This window comes from Manis pentadactyla, chromosome 12, assembly GCF_030020395.1.
Source record: "Manis pentadactyla isolate mManPen7 chromosome 12, mManPen7.hap1, whole genome shotgun sequence".
Taxonomy (NCBI): domain Eukaryota; kingdom Metazoa; phylum Chordata; class Mammalia; order Pholidota; family Manidae; genus Manis; species Manis pentadactyla.
In genome coordinates, this window is record NC_080030.1 from 105825365 (window position 1) to 105844726 (window position 19362).

Here is a 19362-nt window from a genome sequence, read left to right on the forward strand (position 1 = left end):
GAAATCCTTCCTCCAGAGCGAGGGGCTGTGCCTCACAACTCAGCATCAAGGAGCCCTGCCTCCCACGCGGTCCCCTCCCATCACTTGGCCCCCTCCTGAGCTCTGTGTGGCACTCATGTCACCGAACGCAAACCCATCTCTGCCACGTCTGTTTCCTCAGCTCTCCGATGGCAGGTGCAGCTTCACGTCTGAATGCCCAGCCGCCAGCACAGAAGGGCGTCAAATATGCATTTACGACGTGAAGGAATTAACACTGTTGACGGTAACAACCATTTTCACATCCTCAACATTAAACCCAATGCCTGTCCAGGCAAAATTAACAAAGTTTTTAAAACTGATATGAAGTCATGATATGACACGAATTTTACATGACATGAAGTCATATCTGAGCCTCAGAGCAAATACTTCCAAAGGAGCTCTTTCCCTTCGGCTCATCACATAATTAAACCTATTTCTGATGACAAAGGGGTCTATGCCTATTAAGAGAGAAGAATGGAGAGCCCAGCCTCTCACCTAATATTAACAGCTGAAACTGGGATCTTTAGCAAAATAAGTTTGGCTCCTTTAAAAGTGGGTCAATAGTCCTAGAAAAAAAAGCTTGCATTTACTTATTAAAAGTAAGAATCTCCAAAACCAAACACATTTGGATTTAAGAAATGCATCAACAGCTATGACTCCATAAAACACTAAATTGCCTGCATTCTTTCACTGTACATGATCACCCACTTACTTCAGGCCAGATGCCGTTCAAGGCACTGATGTTTCAATGAACATGAAAGACAAGACCCTTGCCCTGGGAAGCCTGCATTCTAGCAGAGGAGGCTGATAATAAAGAAGTATGACATCCTCAGACGACAGCAAGTGTTTTCACAAACACAGACCAGGGAGAAGCAACAGAGAACGACTCGGAAGGGCGGTCACTCATAAGGCCCCTCACCTTATATGTGTCTTGTACTTTTAAACACCTAGGTGCTCCTCCATCTCTCTGGACCCTCAAAGCTGCCTTTAAGTTAAGACGGGTAATATTCTTCCTTATTTTTCAGATGTCAAATGAAAAGCCCCAATAAACTCATTTACAAACACATGTTAATTAGGGACACAGTGAGCACTTCTGACTTCCAGCCCAGACGTATTTTCCCAGCAGGCTAAACTTTACCTAACGGCTAATGGGTCCAGTATTCCTCGGGGCGATCGCGTGTAAAGCAATCTGGCCAAATGACCACAAAGTTGGCTCAGAGTCTATCGAGAGTCCCTCAAACAAAGAGCAGCCGGACGCCGTGTCATGGAGCTCACATTCTAGAGGAGGAAGCTTATAAGTTCAGACGTGTGACCCACACGGAAAGATTTATAGGAAGAGCAGCACAAGGTGAAGACATTGCTGAGGAGTTCCCAGAAACAGGAGCTGGGCGGGTGAACCCAGGCAGGATCTACAGGAGTGATCAGGGAAGGGTGAGTGCGGGGCGCTACGGCGGCCCCTCCCTGCGGACAAAGGGATGCGCCAGTGGAGAAGGCTTCATTTTGCAACAGGGTCACCCGTGGCTTTGGAGAATATAATCCATGTGCAGTGGGGGAAGTAAATTAAAACAGGAGCTGGAAGTCATCCAGCAGAAGGAAAAGAAATTGAACCTAATTTCCTCCAGTCTCCATGAGGCACTGATAGTTTACGATACTATCATTCACTTAAATCCACTTCTTATTGGTGTTTGGAAAATACTTTGAACCTGTTGAAACTGTTACTAAACTTAAACCGGATAACTATTCAAATAATGAGCGATGTGGGCGGGTGCATGCGCAGCGCACAAGCCAATGAGAGTAGGTGTTGGTTGGAAGCGGGCAGGTGGCATCCTGACTGGGTCGCTTTACTGAACAGCGAACGCTTCATTTTTTACCAAATAGTTTTATTCAATGACTTCCTGTCCAACAGGCATGGAAAACATATTTTTAATGAAGAATTGTGATAAAGCAATATAGGAATTGTTAAAGCTTCCATAAAATAACCTTGCGTCTCAAGTCGTTAGGGTAGCTCAAGGGCGGGGTGCTTCGGTTCTCGGGGAATTTCCCTAACGTCCTACAGGCAAAGGAGCCGGTGGGGTGGGGGGGAGGCCCCAAAGGGCATCTTTCAGGGCGAGAGCTGGACTAACCGATCCTACATCCCCAGAAGGAGAAGACATTGCGTGAAAACAAGGGTAACTTGGGGGGACTGCTGAATCGCTGGACTCGGAAACGGGGGCCTGACAGTGTGACCGGCTGTCCTCGGGAGAATTTATTATTTTCTTCAGGAGCATGGAAATGTCCCCGAAGTGGTCTATTCAGCGGCTGCTTACTGAGTTCCCACGGGCACTAAAACAGCAGAGACGCCGGCGGACCCAGCTGCTTCGCAGCCTGCGGCAAGGTGAGCACCGGTGGAGGCTCGGTGCTCGTTCATTTCACAAGGGCTTGGCCGGCGGCCGGCGGCCTTCAAGACGTTCGCCCTCCCTTAAAGTCAATCAGGCTTGATCTTCAGGCTTCGCAACACAGGCCATGCTACCTCCTCCTTTCACCCCATTCATATAATAACGCATTAGCAGCCCTACCAAAGAATTAACTCAAAGAAATAAAAATTCAAAGGAAGTAGCTCCTTGTCCAGAGCTGCTCAGAGTTAGAGAAAAATAAAACTGGCAAGTAAAAAAATGTGGGAAGAGAAGCTCGCCCGCTGACACACCCAAGTGTCTGCCACAGGCGCAGGCAGCGGACAGCTGGCCCGGGGGCACGTGACGGTTTCCATTTGGGAACCTGCTTCAGAAGGAGGCGGCCCACTCCTGCACGGATGCGCAATGGTTATTTTTACTCTTGAGTACTTGCCAAGAGGAACATTTTGTAAACACGCAAACGGCAATGTCCCCTGAGGACTAACCCTGCCGGAGAACTGCTCCAGCTGCACAGAACGTGGGGTCAACGATGCTACAGTGGCTTTCATCCTTTGACCTTTTAGAAAATGCCACACCAGGTTCTGTGCAGACAAAACACGGCTGGTGTTAGCAAGGCTGATAAACATCCTTCTCCCAGCTGCAGTATGTCGATTTCAGTCGGGATTTGGGGCTCTTTGCAGCAATTGCCTGGAACATTTCTCAACTACCAACTCCTGATTCTCAGTCCCCGGGAGAAAACTGTAGCTAGTGGTAGGAATTCCTTTTTGTTAACTTAATTAAAATATAATTTGAAGTTCTGTGGAAAAGAGAGTACCTGTCTGTATGCCTGGCCTCTCAGGAAATACTTCCTTCTAGAAGGAACAAAGGAGGTTCAGTTTCTACCTCCTCCCCAAGTCCCAGACTCTTCAGAATTAGACACAACTGAGTTATTGTGTAAAACCACTTGCTACTATCCACAGGGAAATGGATACAAGAGATCACTTGGTGGGCTAAGGAGGAAGAAACCGTAAAGATGTCGGAAAAGAGAAAGGCAAGAAGTTGCCCTGTAACAGTTTGCAGAGGGGGTGATTAAAGAAAGAAGAAGAACAGAGACCTCAGCGCATAGCTGGCCCTCACAGATATAAGGGGAGAGTAAAATTAGAGAAGCCAGGCTGTACCATTAGCTTCTACTTCTGTGCTGAAGCCCAGCCGGCTAGGGAACAGCATTACACCCAGGTAATGAACTTAGATGAGACTCTAGTGAATGCACACAACTTTAACAAGTTGTGTGGTTACTCGGACCTCTTACTCAGGCAGGAGGAGAGCAGGACAGGGCTGAAACCATTGCAAAAAAAATAACCTGAATATCTGTACATTTTCCGTGTATACCCATGTGGCATCCCAAATTGTATGGCATCTCAAAATAAGATTCAAAAATAAGATTTGTCATCAAGAAACACTAGTATTTCTTCCCTCAGGTGATAACATCCTCTTTTATTCCATTTCCTACCCATGTAGATTTATCCTTTTGCTCATAAGCACCCTTATTCTCAGGATATTTTCTTGCTGCTGTTTCTCTAGAGGCTGAGAACAAAGGATACTCTCGTTCGCTTTCTTGGTTCCATTCCCACCAATAATGAGGGGAATTAAACAGGAAGGCTGGACGCTTACAGGATCAGAAAAAGTGCAACATAATGGAGCAATTTTTAAAAAGATACACAAGGAACGGCACTGCGTAGTTCACCAAGTGCTGTACCCACGAGGAACTCCATTCTTTGCCCTTGAACACATTCATTACATAGAAAAGGGTAAAGTAATTCGATTCTTTCATAAGGATTCAGAAGCTCTCTAGGGCAAAGCCAGTTTTCTGTTTTTTTCTCAGTAAAAGTAACTGATGACATGTTTTAAGAACACTGATTATCTACAACTGACATTTTTTTTTCTGATAAAATCACTAGATGTTTAAATTATAAAAATTCAAATAAGCAAAAAGAAAATAAAAATGCATTCAAGCTCACATCTCAGAAATAACCATGTTAATAGTCTGGCCAAAATAGAACGTATCTTTCTAAACCACTGATATGCACTATTTTGTTTAAGGTGTACAAAAATAGGATCATGCTATATATCCTGTATGGTAATCTCTTTGTTCAATAAATCATAGCCACTTTTCTATGAATATCCTTTGGATTTTAAATGATACATAGTTTCAATTCTTTGTAAAAATAATGTCTAAACATACCTGAAATTTTTCACCTTTGTGCATTTGAGTTGATCTAAATTCAGGAGAATCTATAAAGGCACAGGGGTAAATGTTATGCAGAAAATGTCCTCGATAGGAGACCTTCATTCTGATAACAGAAATTAATGTTAATAAATACATAATATATTTCACAAATCACATGAAAATCCTTACACTCTCCATAATTTAATGGGTTTGTCCTTTATACTAAATTTTTAAAGACTCCATGCGTGACTGACATAGTTAAAAGCACTTCCTGAAGTACAAATTATTTATTTCAAAATAGATTTCACCAACAAGAAAAAAAAGACAGCCTCCAGTATTGAACCAGATATGTGCCTTTCACTGGTTAACCACTCTTACAGCTAAAGGGACCACATAATTCATTACTCAAACTCAGACACTCTCGGGAGAGAAGAGGGTGGTGGTAACAATTATGCTAGAACAATATACACCGGTTCTCTCCCCCAAAGACTGATATTTCTCCAAGATAGATTTTTGTGATCTTTAAAAAAATAAATTACCTCTGAAACAAGCACAAGCGAATTGAATTTTAATGCCTAATGTAAATCGACTTCAATTTTGACTCATTCACTTTAAATAAAGGGTCGGAAAAGGTTAAAAATACTTCCAGTTGAAAATCCTGAGATCAACAAGGTTCAGAGCAATAGAACCTGTGCAACTGTTAACCCGGCGCTCCGCAGCCGCACAGTGAGGTCTCACCCCCGGCCCGCAGCAAGCCCCCTGCCCCTTCCCTCCGGAGCCCCCCAGAGGTTCAGGGTGCCCGGGAGGGTCCGTGTCCAGGGAGACGTACTTGCCCTTCAGGAGAATACTCAGACGGTCGTCCACCGAGGTTTTATCCTCCGCAGCGTAGGTCTGGCCCCTCTTTAGGGTTTGGATCATGCAGAACTGCCCGGTCAGTCTCCTGAACAGGTCTGGGGGCACGCGGAGCGGCTCGAACAGTCGCCGGTAGATGCCGTTGAGCTCCTTCTCAATTTTTACCTGAAACGCAGCAACGACTTCAGCTAGGGGCCTCTGGGGACAAGCCAGCAAGCACGCCGCTGCCCCCCGTTTTCCCGCCCACGGAACCTTACAGGACAGCAAGTCAGCGGCGAGCGAGGCCGACACCCTAAAAGGACACTCTCTCCGTTAAACTGAACTCTACGTGAATATGGGGGAGATTTGCACCACGGACCCCATCTCCTGCGCGCTACAAGCAACCGCGGAGGTTGTGCAGGTTGCCCTCAATCTTAGCATTTCCTATAAATGGTACAAAACCTTGTGCTTTTGTTCACAGAAGGAAATTACACTCACTTTTAAATATTACAGCGAGAGAACACACAAAAGGGAATCCGTGTGGAAATAAATGCATGAAAATACACATTAAGTATTCTATCTTCATGTAGTTATTATTTAATGCACCAGAGTAGGAAAACGTCCACAGCCGCAATCTTTGCTTCTGATTTATTTATTTTGAAGCAAAGTGAAGAGGGTAAAAGGGTTTCAGAAGCAGTGTTTTCCTATGTTAAAATTAACAAAATAAACTCTGCAGAACGGCGAACCCTCTGTGGAGGAAGGAAGGGCTGGATGGCCCAGCATTAGTGTGCAGAGGCCATACAGCCCGTGCATGAACTCGGGGCTCAGACGACCCCCATCCCAGGGTCCCGCCGAATCCTACGGCAGCCCCGCCAGGAGGCTCACAGGCCCAGATGCAGAGCTGCGCGGACGTCACTGTAGCCTTGCCAAGAAGGCTCTTGCTCGTCCTGCTATTTTACTTTATGAAGAACCAACATTTATATTTTTCAAAAAAGTGTATTTGTAGTCTGGGCAGAAACAACGGTGCAAATACTAAGTGACTCACACGGTGCTGCTGTCACATCGGCGGCTTCTGGACCTTACGCTCAGAAGGTGGGGTTTCCAGAACGTTCTGACATCCGGAAACTGTACTCCTCATAATCACCACCACCCTCCTCCTCCACTGCGGAGCTCTACTGTGTTTAAAACACTTGATTCACAAATACGGCTCACTAGCCAATGTGGCACAGCAATGAACACAGACCTAAAAAACATCTATTGACTCATGTTCATGATCTGCACATTCTGCGACTCTCAGCTTAAGCTCCAAACCCTTCATGAAGCCTTCTTAAGTCTTCTTGTGAAAGTACTTATCTTTTTGGGTACGTCTCATGTGAGAAGCATGGCTGACAGGAACAGGGAACACGACGGGGAGCTGGTAGCTGATATTATCGCTGCCAGCTATGTGATGCTCCCGGGCGTTGCGAGAGGTTATACCTCCTCCGATCCCCGCCTACTCTCACATTACCAGGCTCGGCCATGTTGCTTCTTTGGCCAATGAAATGGGAGCAAATGCATCGGATGCCCTCCCAACCCCCCAGAGCAGAACTTTTAAGAGCCATTGGGTGTCTCTCTTCTGTTCTTGTACTGTCTCTGTGCTCTGAGAAAGTGTGTCCAAACAGAATCTGCTGCTTGTGCAGAGACCCTGAAATGAAGACACACGGGATAGAATCGCAGCTGAGACAGCTGCCAGAGCCCACCTACTGAGTGGGTGAGGACAAAAAACTCTTGTTTTTCTTCAGGTTGTTCATTACACAGCATAACCTGGGGAAAACTGACTAATACAGTAACAAAACAGGAGGTTTCAATGTTTGAGGTTGTAAGCTACTGGAATGCCTTTATGTGTATCCGTATCATTCAAATTGTAATTTCCTATGAACTGCCTTGTTTTCTAATAATTCTCTATGCACATGTCTAGCTCTGAAAGTAAGATTAGGGCAAGCATTATATCTTTTACTTTACTGAATATTTGTGTGTGCTTTGGGTAGTCAGCAAACACTCATGAGTGCTATCTAGGAACTGTCCTGTCTTTCTATTCAGTTTACATCTTTTTTGTTCTTGGTATCACCAAGGAAACAGAACAAGATAAATCAGAGTTGAAAAGAAAAAGTTAACTACTTTTTATAACATAAAAATTATTTTTTATAACATAAAAAAATATAGCCATCATATTTAAAGATAGCATAGCAAATAGCATGAGCTCTCTGGTAAACCATTAGTATGTTCATGGAAGTTGCCTAAGAGTAATTAATTTTGTAAATGAGGCAAAAATATTCCCAAGTGACCTCTGAGTGTCAATAGGTAAAAGAAATAAAAAGAATAGTGTCATGTTCTGTCATGTCTAAACTGCCTTAATGACTGAAAAAGTTATCAAAACTCATCTCTCAAACAAATGTCATGGTATTCATATGTTTCACTTACAGGCACATACAAACAGCCTAATCTTCAGAGAAATGATATCAAAGGATGAATGCTCATTTTCAAGTCAGGACAAAGTATTTCAAAAGCTTTTTAGCTTTCACATCTCTTCCTTACTAATTAGATTTTAGGAATTACCGGTCTTTTCTTGTATAAAAGATATGAAAGATGCAAAATGTTGACACCCAGGAATACAGAGTTCCAGATCATGATGTCCAAGGCACATCGGTAGAGAGTAGCCCAGACGATATACAGGGTGCACCCTGGTGAATACCAAAGGTGACATGTTAGATGTCTGCCATAGATTCAGCAAGCAGCTTAATACATTTGTTATCCTCTGTATATAAAATAAACTACATACATTTTAGAAATACCCAAGCCAAACATCTCAGTGTTACTTTACATTGTATCTTTTTCTAATTCCCAGGAAAGAAAAAAACATGCTTTGCTGCAAAAAATTTGTATAGAAATTTTTTTTAAAGGGGAAAAATATCCGTAATTCTAGTACTTAAAAGAAAACCACAAATGAATACTCTCTTACAGTTTTCATGCATTTTTACCTGAGGGCAAACCTACTGCATATGCAATTTAAAGCCCCATTCTTTTACTTACTGAAGTAATTTCCCCATTTCATTAAAACTCTTTGTATACAGAGCTTTTAATGAGCGTGACAGATTAAACCATAATTTATTTAACCATATCCCTTATTGATGGACAGATGAGATTTTTTTGGGGTGCAATTTTTGACAAGTAGGTAAAACATATTTATACATTAACAAATGATCTGTTTTGCGGGCTGTTTACTTTGGGTGGATTACCTGACAGTAAGTCAAAGCTGTATCATTATAGCTTTTGATGATATTGAAGAATTGCTTTCCAAAAGGTTTGTACAAACCTGCAATTCTACTCGTTGGGAAGGCCAGTATCAAGTTGCGAATATTATATAATTTGAACTCTTAATTTGATAATGAATTATATATTATATTTTGCATTTCCATGATTATTGGTCAGCCTTAATATTTTATCAAAATTGTCTAGCCATCTGAATTTTCAGCTAATGACTATTCACCTATGGGACTCTTCCGGTTTTTTCTTATCAATTCTCCTACTTTAGGTAAAATGTCCCCAGTGCCTTTTGATTGATTTTATGGTGGGAATGCCAATATATATTTTTAATCTAAAATAATACTATCATTATGATACAAGTGTATCAACAACATATGTACACATCAAAGCTAACCACGCTAAAAAGTTATTCACTGGCAATTTCTTATTTCAGCAGAATGATTTGGAGCATTTCAACAACAATCCATATTGTAAAACTTTATATTCTTTTAAGAATATTTCACAACAAATTTTGGAGAATTTTATAGTATTATTACTTAAAGGAGACAGGGTGACATGACAGAAGGCCTGACTGTGAAGATGAGCCTTCAGGACTGAATTATAGTCCTGGTCTGGCCACTTTCTCCTTGTCTCAACTTTGGGTGAGTTACTTAATTTCTCCAGGCCTCTCTTTCTTCATTTGTGAGCAAAGGGTTCAGCCAGGTGATCTTCCTTGTCTGTCCTACCTCCAAAACTGTCTTGAAATTCGGAACTAGCTTTTGCTTCTTTACAGGATGAGTTGTTTTTCATTCAAAACCCTTCTCTTCCTCCCACAATCCCTACTGACTCAGACGTATCACAGCCACGTGGCCCACAAGCTACCTTCTAGCTACCCTCTGGCCTCTTCTTAGACTCTTCCTTGCCATTTTTCATATATTTCCCACACAACGAATTACCCTTCATTCTCCCTCCATAAGCTGGATTTCCCTCTTAGGGGCCTTTTATGGGATACCACCCCCCTCCATTCAGAGAAATCTTAACCTCCCAAAAGCCAGCTCCAGAGCCACCTCCTCCGGGGGACCTTGCTCAGCCTCCTTGCTGAGCCCACCGGCCTCTCCCTTGCTCCCTGGCACTGGCTGCACCCTTGATTCACAGCACCCACCACGTCCTATGTGATTGCCCATCTGTTTTGCTCTGGCCCCCAACAGAGTCTTTCTCAAGGTGGAGACGGCCTTCTTCCACCTTTGCCTGACTCATTACAGGTGCTCAAAAATGCACCCAAATAAATGAATCATCAGAGAAATAATCACACACAGAGTGATCTGTCAAGAATCAATGGCTAAAATAATAAATTAGATTGTTTTAGCATTTTGATGTGGATCAATTTAGCTGCTTCATCAGGGTTACCGGAGCCCCCCAAAAAGTTTTACTTGCACTATTGTGTCTGGGTAATTGATTTTGTTCCTAGTATTGCTTTACCAGCCACAACACATAAATGCTTATTCAAATATAATAGTTAAGACTAGATAGTCCTCCCTATGTGCCAGATTATAGTAGTCAAATATATCACCACCAGAGACACACAAGCACATTTAATTTTTTCAACAACCCTAGGAGGTGATATTTCTACCCTAATTCGACACATGAGAAAACCGAGGCATAGAAAGGTTAAGTCACTTGCCCCAGTTACACAATTACCAAGGAGGGGACCCAGGATTTGAATCACACCATCTGGCTTAAAAGTCTATAGTCTTACACATGAGTGGATTTTCTGATTATCCTGAAAATCTAAACACTGGAAAACATACAGGCTGACCTCGTTTTACTGCTCTTTCCTTTATTGCACTTTACAGATACTGGTTTTTTTTTTTTTTTTACAAATTGAAGGTGTGGCAACCCTGCATTGACCTAGTCTCTCAGAGCTATTTTTCCAACAGCATCTGCTCATTTCATGTCTCTGAGTCACATTTTGGTAATTCTCATGATATTTCAAACTTTTTCCTCATTATTCTCTCTGTTGTGGTGATCTATGATCAGTGATTATGACTCACTGAAAACTTAGATGACGGTTAGCAGTTTTCAGCAATAAAGTATTTTTTAATTAAGGTATGTACATTTTTTTAGACAAGGCTATTACACACTTAAACAAGACTACAGTATAGTGTAAACATACTTTTACATGAATTGGGAAATCAACACATTGGGCTCACTTATTGTGGCATTCTGCAACCAACTCCTCAATATCTCTGAGGTGTGCCTGTGCATCATTTTAGCTCAAATAAATAAGAGAGATGATATGTGAAGGCCTATGTTCTAAGTTACTTGAGACACTGCCAATTTGCAAACACATGTATATTTTCAGGGTGCTATGGACCTGAAAAATGTAGAATACAGGTATCATGAATACCTGAAGCCCTGTGGAGGTTTAACAAAGCCCGGTTGATGCCGGTTACAGAGAAGTTCCATAAAATCTCAGTTATGAATCTTACCCATGGCTAACATCCCCCTAAGAAGTATCATATGAAGGTGAAGAGTAGTTGGAATAACCAATCCAATGGCGAAGAAAATATTCGCTACATGAAAAACTAGGTGGTGTATCTCTCTCCAGTTTTCACAGGTGGTCTCATTGGAAGGCACAGGTGTGACGCTTCCTAACTCTGGGATAAAACCTATTGCAGTTGATTCTGCCAATAGGCTGGACTCTGTGTAATTCATCTTGAAAATTCCTGTAAAAACAAATAAACAGGAGGGCAATTATAAAAATGTCAACTGTGTCTTATCATCCCTATTGATGTTACACCAAATTTATTTTTGTGAAGTAAATGTTGGTAAAGAGATTTCCCTGGGGCTTATAAGTTTGACACACCTAGGTTCAAATCCCAGCTCTGTCATATACTAAATGTATCTATTTCCTTATCTGTTAAATGATGATAATAATTTGATTTGATAATGAAATGAAATATATAAAATACTTAGCAGAGTGTACAACTATTCCCTGATATATACCTATACGCAGTTGGCCTACAAACAGAGTGGAAATTAGGGTTACCCAACCCCCGCCACCAGTCGAAAATCCTGTGTAACTTTTGACTCCCACAAAACTTAACTGCTAATAGCCGACTGTTGACCAGATAACATAAACAGTTGGTGAACACATATTTTGTATATGTAGTATATGTTGTGTTCTTACAATACAGTAAGCTTAAGAAATGAAAGTGTTTTGTTCAAACTTCTGCAAATCTTAAACAAATTTTCCACTATATTTACTGAAAAAAATCCACATATAAGTGGACCACGCAGCTCAAACCCGTGTTGTCCAAGGGTCAGCTGTATGTATCTGTGCATAAACATCCCTGTTGGGGGAGAGAGGAATGAGTTAACTAGTTAACTAGTTTAAAAGACAATCACCAATGCTTATTAACCATAGCAATTGTAGTGTAGTATAGTCTTTCATCAAAATTCCTCTCTAGTGACACTGAATCCAAAAAACAGGAAAAATAATAAGAAAAACTGATGTTTTGAACACTTTCAAAAAATTTAAAACCCTCATAATTACTCTTTGAAGGATTTGAATAGTTAGAAGGCTCTTTTATCCTGTCATTAAATCATTTTATCTTACACATATACATTCTACATTATCATATATGCACATAATTAAATACATTACTATAGCCATTTATGTATACAGAGAGATATAACATCTACTCTTTTTACTGTCTAGTCTAAATCTCTACTTTCTTTCCCATAAAAATTCTAGTAGGCAGCATCTCACAAATTGAAAAGCAGTAAATTTCCAGTTTACTTATATATAGGAGGGGTCACGAATATACATTCAACTATTTAATATTAAAATCTGTAGCAAATACAATTCAGGGAATATACATTTTATACATGCTTACATAAACCTTAACACAAAGTGGCTATACTACCTGTCTTCCATCTCTGGTACTTAAAAAGTTCTATTATTAATTATAAGAAATGGTACCTGACAAAACTATGTAGATTTACTGAATATGTGATTATTCTGTTTCAGGAAAAGAATTCCAAATGGGACCCAAAATACCTTTAAATTTAATTTGAGTATCTGTATTTTCTCCAAATAAGGTCACACATTTAAATGTACTTTTCCATTCCTATTTTTCATCATACTAAAGTAAAGCTTTTAATAAAGGTGAAGAATACTTGCTACAGATTGGGCATTTTGTAAGGATGTTATTAGATAAATGTGAAAGAATTACACATCTCTTAAGATGATTAAAAATACACACATTTACATGGAATGATTAAGTCAATTAAAGATCTCTTCACATATTTCTGAAATATCTTTTTAATATAGAGAAAGAATTGACTTAGACATAGATTTTCTGCAAAAAAAAGGAAATAAATCATAAAAATTCAACTACTTTCCAAAGGTGTGAATCAATAAAAATAGCCTATTGGGTTTGAGGGACGGGGCATGAATTATTTTAGTAACTTCATGTATATGAAGTTTGCTTTCAAGGACCAAATCAGAATTAATCTCTTAATTTCTGTAGAAGGGAGAATGATATTAAATGTCCTCTATCATTGATAAGCTAATACCAGCGTCAGCTTTATGTATTAGCATTACATCAGCTAATAGGAACTACCGCTTCTATGGCACGTTAGGATGGGCTTTCCCTCCCATCACCCTATCTGTTCTTTGAAATACCCCATCTCCTCCAGGAGGCAGGGGCACACCACGTTCATCTCTGCACACGCAAGGCCCAGCCTCTGTAGAGAAGGCCAGTGGCAGAGGTGAGAGCCATCCCGAAGGGACACAAACAGGATGGGCACGTTCAGAAATCACCTCGCAGTCTCCGCACACCTCGGTAGCAAAGACGACGGAAATGCGTAGCCTTCCCGCGGCTGAAGGGGTCAGGAACCCCGCGCACCCCACAGGGCCACAGCAGCCGGGGAGGGGCGCTCTGCTCCTGGGCCCGCTTCCTGCTGGGAGGAGAGGCCGCTGCGCTAGGCGGTTTTTGAAGTCCCTGCAAATTTTATTAGCCTGTGGCTCTAATACACATTTATGTAATAAATCAGTATGTATTCTCCGCACGTCCACCTGAGTACCAGCTCATCCTCTGTAGTTCAATTTCAGGCTTTTAAAAGTTCTTCAAGTGGCACTAAAAGTACCAATTTCTGGTCTGGGAGAAATGACTGGAAAACCGTGGTCCACTAACACAAGAACCAGGGAAAGAGGAACATGAATTTTTTAAAGGTTCACACCGTATTCGGATACATCACACCTTATTTAAAGATACATATATTTATATTTATTTATTTAAAACCTTCTATATGTATTATATCTCATATAATAAACATTATGCATTTATTACACACAATTATTTGTATATTTATCTGTCTACTCATCTATGTGTCTATTATTTATTTTGTATGTTTATCTATATATCCATTTTGAAATGCCAGTTACCTATTGTTAATAAATATTGATGGGATCTTACCTGTTTCAGCCCCTGTGATCACAATTAACATACTTAAGTGGTTTTCACTGAACTACCCTCATACAGACACTGAATGAGTTAATGAGGAAGGCTAGACTGATAAATTGGTAAACGTTCATATTGATTTTGATTAAATCAAGATGAATTTTCTTTTTCCTATTACTTCCTCCGAGTCTAATCCCTTAAATTTCCTGTTTATCTGTTTTAAAATAGGTCTGTCAGTAGGACAGGGCTAAATAGCTCAATGGTGAAACTAACATTAACCCTTCACCAAATTAGAAAAACGAGAACGCCAACAGCAGCGTGCAGAAGTCGCATCAGCCGACTTGGCTGCTTGATTCTGTGATGCCCGCGGACCCTTGCTCTGCACACCTTCGGTGTGGCACGGGGCGCACGTGGCTGAGGTCTTCCTCCGCTTACTCTTGCTTTAAACAAGCAGTTCTGGGACTTGTCTGGCCAACACCCGTCGGCAGAGCCCGCAAACGGGGCCGTGGGTGGGCGGCGGGGCCCCCCGGCTTCCCGGCCGGCTGCGCTCCCCGGGGGCCCCGCTCACCGCGCTCCTTCCGGGACGCCCAGGGGCAGCTGTCCCCTTGGCCTGGAGCTCCCGGGTCACCGGGGCTGCGCCGGGAGCGCCGGCCCGGGGCGGGCGACACCGCGAGCCCGGCGGGGAGCTGAGTGCGGCCGGGGCCCGGCGGGGCGGCAGGGCCGGGCTCCCCCGGCGGGTGCCCGACGCAGAGCGCGGGGACCGGCGCCGAGGGGCCTCGACCGCCGGGGCGGTGGCGCTGCCGCCGGAGGGCCGTGGCCTTCCCGGCCCCGGGCGCCCCCAAGGACAGAGCCCGGCAGCCGCGGCCGAGCCGGAGCCCCCAGGGCTCCCCGATTAGCCCGGCGCGCGCGCGGCTGCCGGCGTCCCCGCGCCTTACCTGGAGCCGCGCGTGGCGGCGCACGGACGCGGCGGCTCGACGGGCGCCCGTGGCTGCGGGGCCGGGACGGGTGCCCAGCCCGCGGCGGCTCGGACTGAAATAGGCATCGCGGCGGCCGGGCCGGGGCCGCACCGCGCACGCGCCCGCCGCCCGGCGCCCCCTGCGGGCCTGGGGGGGTGGCGGCCCCGTCCGCACGCACCGCCTGCGGCCCTGGCAGGGGGGCGGCGTGGGGAGCGGGCGGCGGCCCCCTTCGCGGGCCGAGGGCCCCTCGCCGGCGCCCACGCGGTCGGGGCGGCCGGGAGCCGCGTGCGAGGCCGACCGGCCTCCGCGTTGAGCGCGCAGGGGGGCGCTTCTCCGGCACGTGAGCCGCGGGGCCCCGGGGCAGGCGAAGCTGCACCCGAGTTTGCCACGTGGATTTGGTAGATTTGCGACCATAAATGGGAAACCAAGATATGAAAGTATACCTCGAGCAATCTTTACCGTCTTTAGAGGGCGGCTATTTGGGTAAGAGATGCGAGGCACACTAATGCAGCGTGGGCACGGGGGGCAGGGGGAGGCGGACAGAAGAGGAAGGGACGGGCATTTGCAGTTTCCACCCGGTGCCCGTTGTGGGATAGAAACTGTATGAGGTCGTTCATGAGTCCGTAACATGAGCTAAATATAAAAAAGACCCCAAGTGGGTACCTGTCCGTGCACACTCGTCGAGAACATGTGCCACAGGGCTGACCAGACCAGGTTTGAATCCTGCCTTTGCTACCAGCTAGTGGTGTGACCTTGGGGAACTTACATAGCTTCTCTGTGCCTCAGTTTCCTCTTTTGAACCACGGTAATGTTGATAATGATGCTGATGAAGATAATGTTCATGGTTGCACCTGTATCTCACAGGGTTGTTTTGAGGACTAAATGATCTAATACATAGAAAAGGCTTAGAATGGTATATGGTACTTAGTAAGTTCTATGTATGGGACTATATAATATATATTATATTTATAAAGCTCCTTCTTTAACATGTTTGAAATTTGCTGTAATTATACAAGATTAGTTATCAAGGCCACTGTTTTCAAAGTCTATTTCCTTCCAGAAGCAATGCCAGCCATTTTAATAGCTACCACTAAATTATAAGATGTAGATATAAAAGTGCACAAAGATTTTGTGTGGACATTCATTGGAGGGCGGCTTATGATAATGCGTGGTGAAATAGCTCAAATTCTAACCATAGGGAACTAAGGAAATTATAGGACATCCAAACAGTCTTGTTTCTAAGCAGTTCTTAAAAATAATTGATAGAAAGATATTAGAGACATAATGTCTACTGAATATATAGAACAGAGGTCAGCAAACTGTGGCCCAAAGTTTGTAAAGCTCACTGCCATGTGCAGCCGATGAGCTAAAATGATTTCTGTATTTTTTAATGGTTGAAAAAAAAAAAGAAAGAGTATTTCATAACGTGAAAATGACATGAAATTCAAATCCAGTGTCCATAACCTTTCATCGGAACCTAGCCACACTCAATCATTCACGGCTACTTTTATGCGAAAAGGGCAACATCGCAGAGTTGCCACAGAAACCGGATGATCTCACAAAGCCTAAAGTATTTACTGTCTAGTTCTTGACTGAGAAACGTTTACCCTTGAAAAAGAGTGTACTTTGTGCTAGGGTTTTAGGTGGTTGAAATATATTAAATTACTGAATCCTCACAGCAGACCCTATCAAGCAGTTCCTGTTATGATGCCCATCTTACAGACGGGAATTGAGATAACAGAGAGGTAGAGTAGCCTGTAGAGGTCACACAGCTAATGAGAAGCTGAGCAAGGATGGGAAGCAGGCGGTCTAATTACAGGCCGTACACCTACCCACCAGCCACACTGCTTCTGCCAGCTCCTGTCTCTAGCCACACTGCCTCCCAGGGAAAGCTATTCAGTAGAAAAAGGCAAGCCCAATAGTATATATAGAATGTCACACATCATCCATGGTGATAAAGCAGCAAAATCCTTTGTTACCTCGGGGTGGTGAGGTTGTAAATGGTCTTTTTTTCTCCTTCCTCCCCTCATGCCCTGCCTCCCTCTAGTCCTTTGGTCTGTCCCGCCTCTTCCAGCTCCTCCCACTACTCTTGCTGCTTCCTCTGCTAAATTTTCTACAATGGTGATATGTTACTTTTATAATAATTTAAAACATGTTTATTAAAATAGTACAGCCCAAGTTCCGGCTTTTGCAGAGAGAAAGCCAGCCTCCAGGCCCGGTAATGGAACCGGCTGTTAGAGGACCCACTCCCGGCCCACCTGGGGGGTAGGGTGCCCGCAAGGCCTCTAGGACAGGTAAAGATTGCCTAGTTTTAGGAAAAGAGAACTGGATTCGAAATCCTAAGACTTGAGTCCTGGCCTTTGATGGAGTCTGTTTTTTTCTCTGAGTCTGTGTTCCTGAGAAGGGGGAAATTGAACCAAACCTAAACCCTTCACTCACCCATCTAAGGATGAAAATCAACATTTTATATTTAAATTTCCTAGGAAATTTCTTATGATTTATGAATACTAGCTTGATAAAATTCAAAATAAGGATTCTATCCATAAAAACCTGGGTTTGGGAATGCCTTAGGCTTCCTGGTCATCTCCTGCTGGTCATAGAAGGTCAGGTTGAAAGATTCTGAGGCAATTTGAAAACGAATACGATGTAAGGAGGTGACTTACTTGCACGGAAGAATAGAATGAAAAGGACAGGAGACATTCATACCAAAGCAGAGGGCAGCCGGGCTCTGCGGAAACTCTGGCTAGGATACAGCTTAGACTGACGTGAACGATTATTTCTACCTAATAATTCTCCACGGGCGCCCTATTCTGCTTTTACCATCTGGACGAAATCTTGATGAGATTTCAAAGTTCAGATAAAGTGAGGTTTGTGAAAATAAAACAAGACCTGAGGGAGTCACTGGTTTCAAAAGTGTGAAGCTTTATCTTCCTTATCTATGTCTGCCCGAGGTTCACATCACTGCGGGCTTTCCTTCGGCTGTCACTGCAAACTGCACGGAGACCACAGCTCCCTCCGAGGTGGCCTCGTAGCAGGCGGCTCTGATCAGACACGGATGACTGAACGGTGATTTTGATTAGGTTCTTTTGGTACCTAAGTTCATTTTGACAAATGTTACACTCGCTTTTTCATTGACCAGTTTGACAACCAACCTCACTGACTGTTTTTCACCTTTCTTTAAAAAAACAGACTTTGCTTTGTTGAAGTAGTTTGAGGGTTACAGCTAATTGAGCAGGTTGTACAGAAAGTTCCTAGTCACCCCCTCCCTCCCCTCCTAGTTTCCCCAGTTATTAACACCTAATTGGTTTGCATCAGTTTGATATATTTGTCACAATTGGAGAACCAATACTGATACATTCTTAGTAACAAAAGGGTACCTCAGGGTTCATCTTTGTCTTGTAAAGTTCTGTGGGTTTTGCAAATGTATAATGTCAGGTATCCACCTGTGACATAATAAAACATATATATTTGATCTCTTCTCCCTATTCCTGACACAGAATTCCTGAAACCTTCGTAATTTATGGGTGACAGGGGTGCTGTAGCATCTTTTGTTCCATTTTAGTCTTTGACCCCAATTCCCAACACCTAAAACCTTTGTAATTTTCTGAGTGATGAATCTCTTGGAAATTCCTGAGTGTAGGAGCTGCTCTTGTTCTAATGAGATGACCCTGCGTGGGTTCCTCAGCGGCTTCAGGACGGGGCCTGGTCACTGGAAAGGCCGAGCCGTGATGGGGAGCATGGAACTTTCAGCCCCACCCTCCATTCTCTGAGGGGACAGGGGTTGGAGAATGAATTAGTAGTTGATCATTCCTATGTGATGAGACCTCCATAAAAATCCCTTAACTAAGCTTCCAAGTTAAATATATTCACATGCTGGTGGTGGTGGGGGGCAGGCGATGCACCCCAAGTCCAAAGGGACAGAAGCTCCTGCACTCAGGAACCTTCTGGACCTTTCCCTATGTACCTCTTCATTGGGCTGTTTATTTGTGTCCTTTATTTTATCCCTTATAATACACCAGTAAACATGTTCCCCTGAGCTCTGTGAGTTATTACAGCAAACTATCAAACCTGAGACAAGGTCATGTGATTTACAGCCAAGTCGGACAGAAGTGTGAACCTGGGGGACCCACTACTTGTGATTGGCACCTGAGTAGGGGTAGGCTTGTGGAGCTGAGCCCTTCATCTGTGGGGTCTGTCCGAACTCTAGGTAC

The 19362-nt window shown here is 43.5% G+C and overlaps 1 protein-coding gene and 1 long non-coding RNA gene across 3 annotated transcripts in view; one reads left to right on the forward strand and one right to left on the reverse strand.

The window, feature by feature from the left end:
- Positions 1-15262, reverse strand: part of BVES (blood vessel epicardial substance) — a 32950-nt gene extending 17688 nt beyond the window's left edge. Inside the window, exons 1-5 of one of the 2 annotated variants that reach the window (XM_036902868.2) lie at positions 15131-15262; positions 11217-11453; positions 8041-8165; positions 5444-5631; positions 4630-4738 (exon numbers count right to left, since the gene is read on the reverse strand). In XM_036902868.2, the coding sequence (XP_036758763.1) occupies positions 4630-4738; positions 5444-5631; positions 8041-8165; positions 11217-11442 (648 nt within the window). In that variant the 5' untranslated portion in view covers positions 11443-11453; positions 15131-15262. Of the gene's footprint in view, positions 1-4629; positions 4739-5443; positions 5632-8040; positions 8166-11216; positions 11454-13555; positions 13576-15130 lie in introns of those variants that run through there. The other variant, XM_036902869.2, reaches the window with a different exon arrangement.
- Positions 15263-15494: 232 nt separating this feature from the next.
- Positions 15495-19362, forward strand: part of LOC130679892 (uncharacterized) — an 84917-nt gene continuing 81049 nt past the window's right edge. Inside the window, exon 1 of the long non-coding RNA XR_008992888.1 lies at positions 15495-15634. This is a non-coding gene — a long non-coding RNA (uncharacterized LOC130679892). The remainder of the gene's footprint in view (positions 15635-19362) is intronic.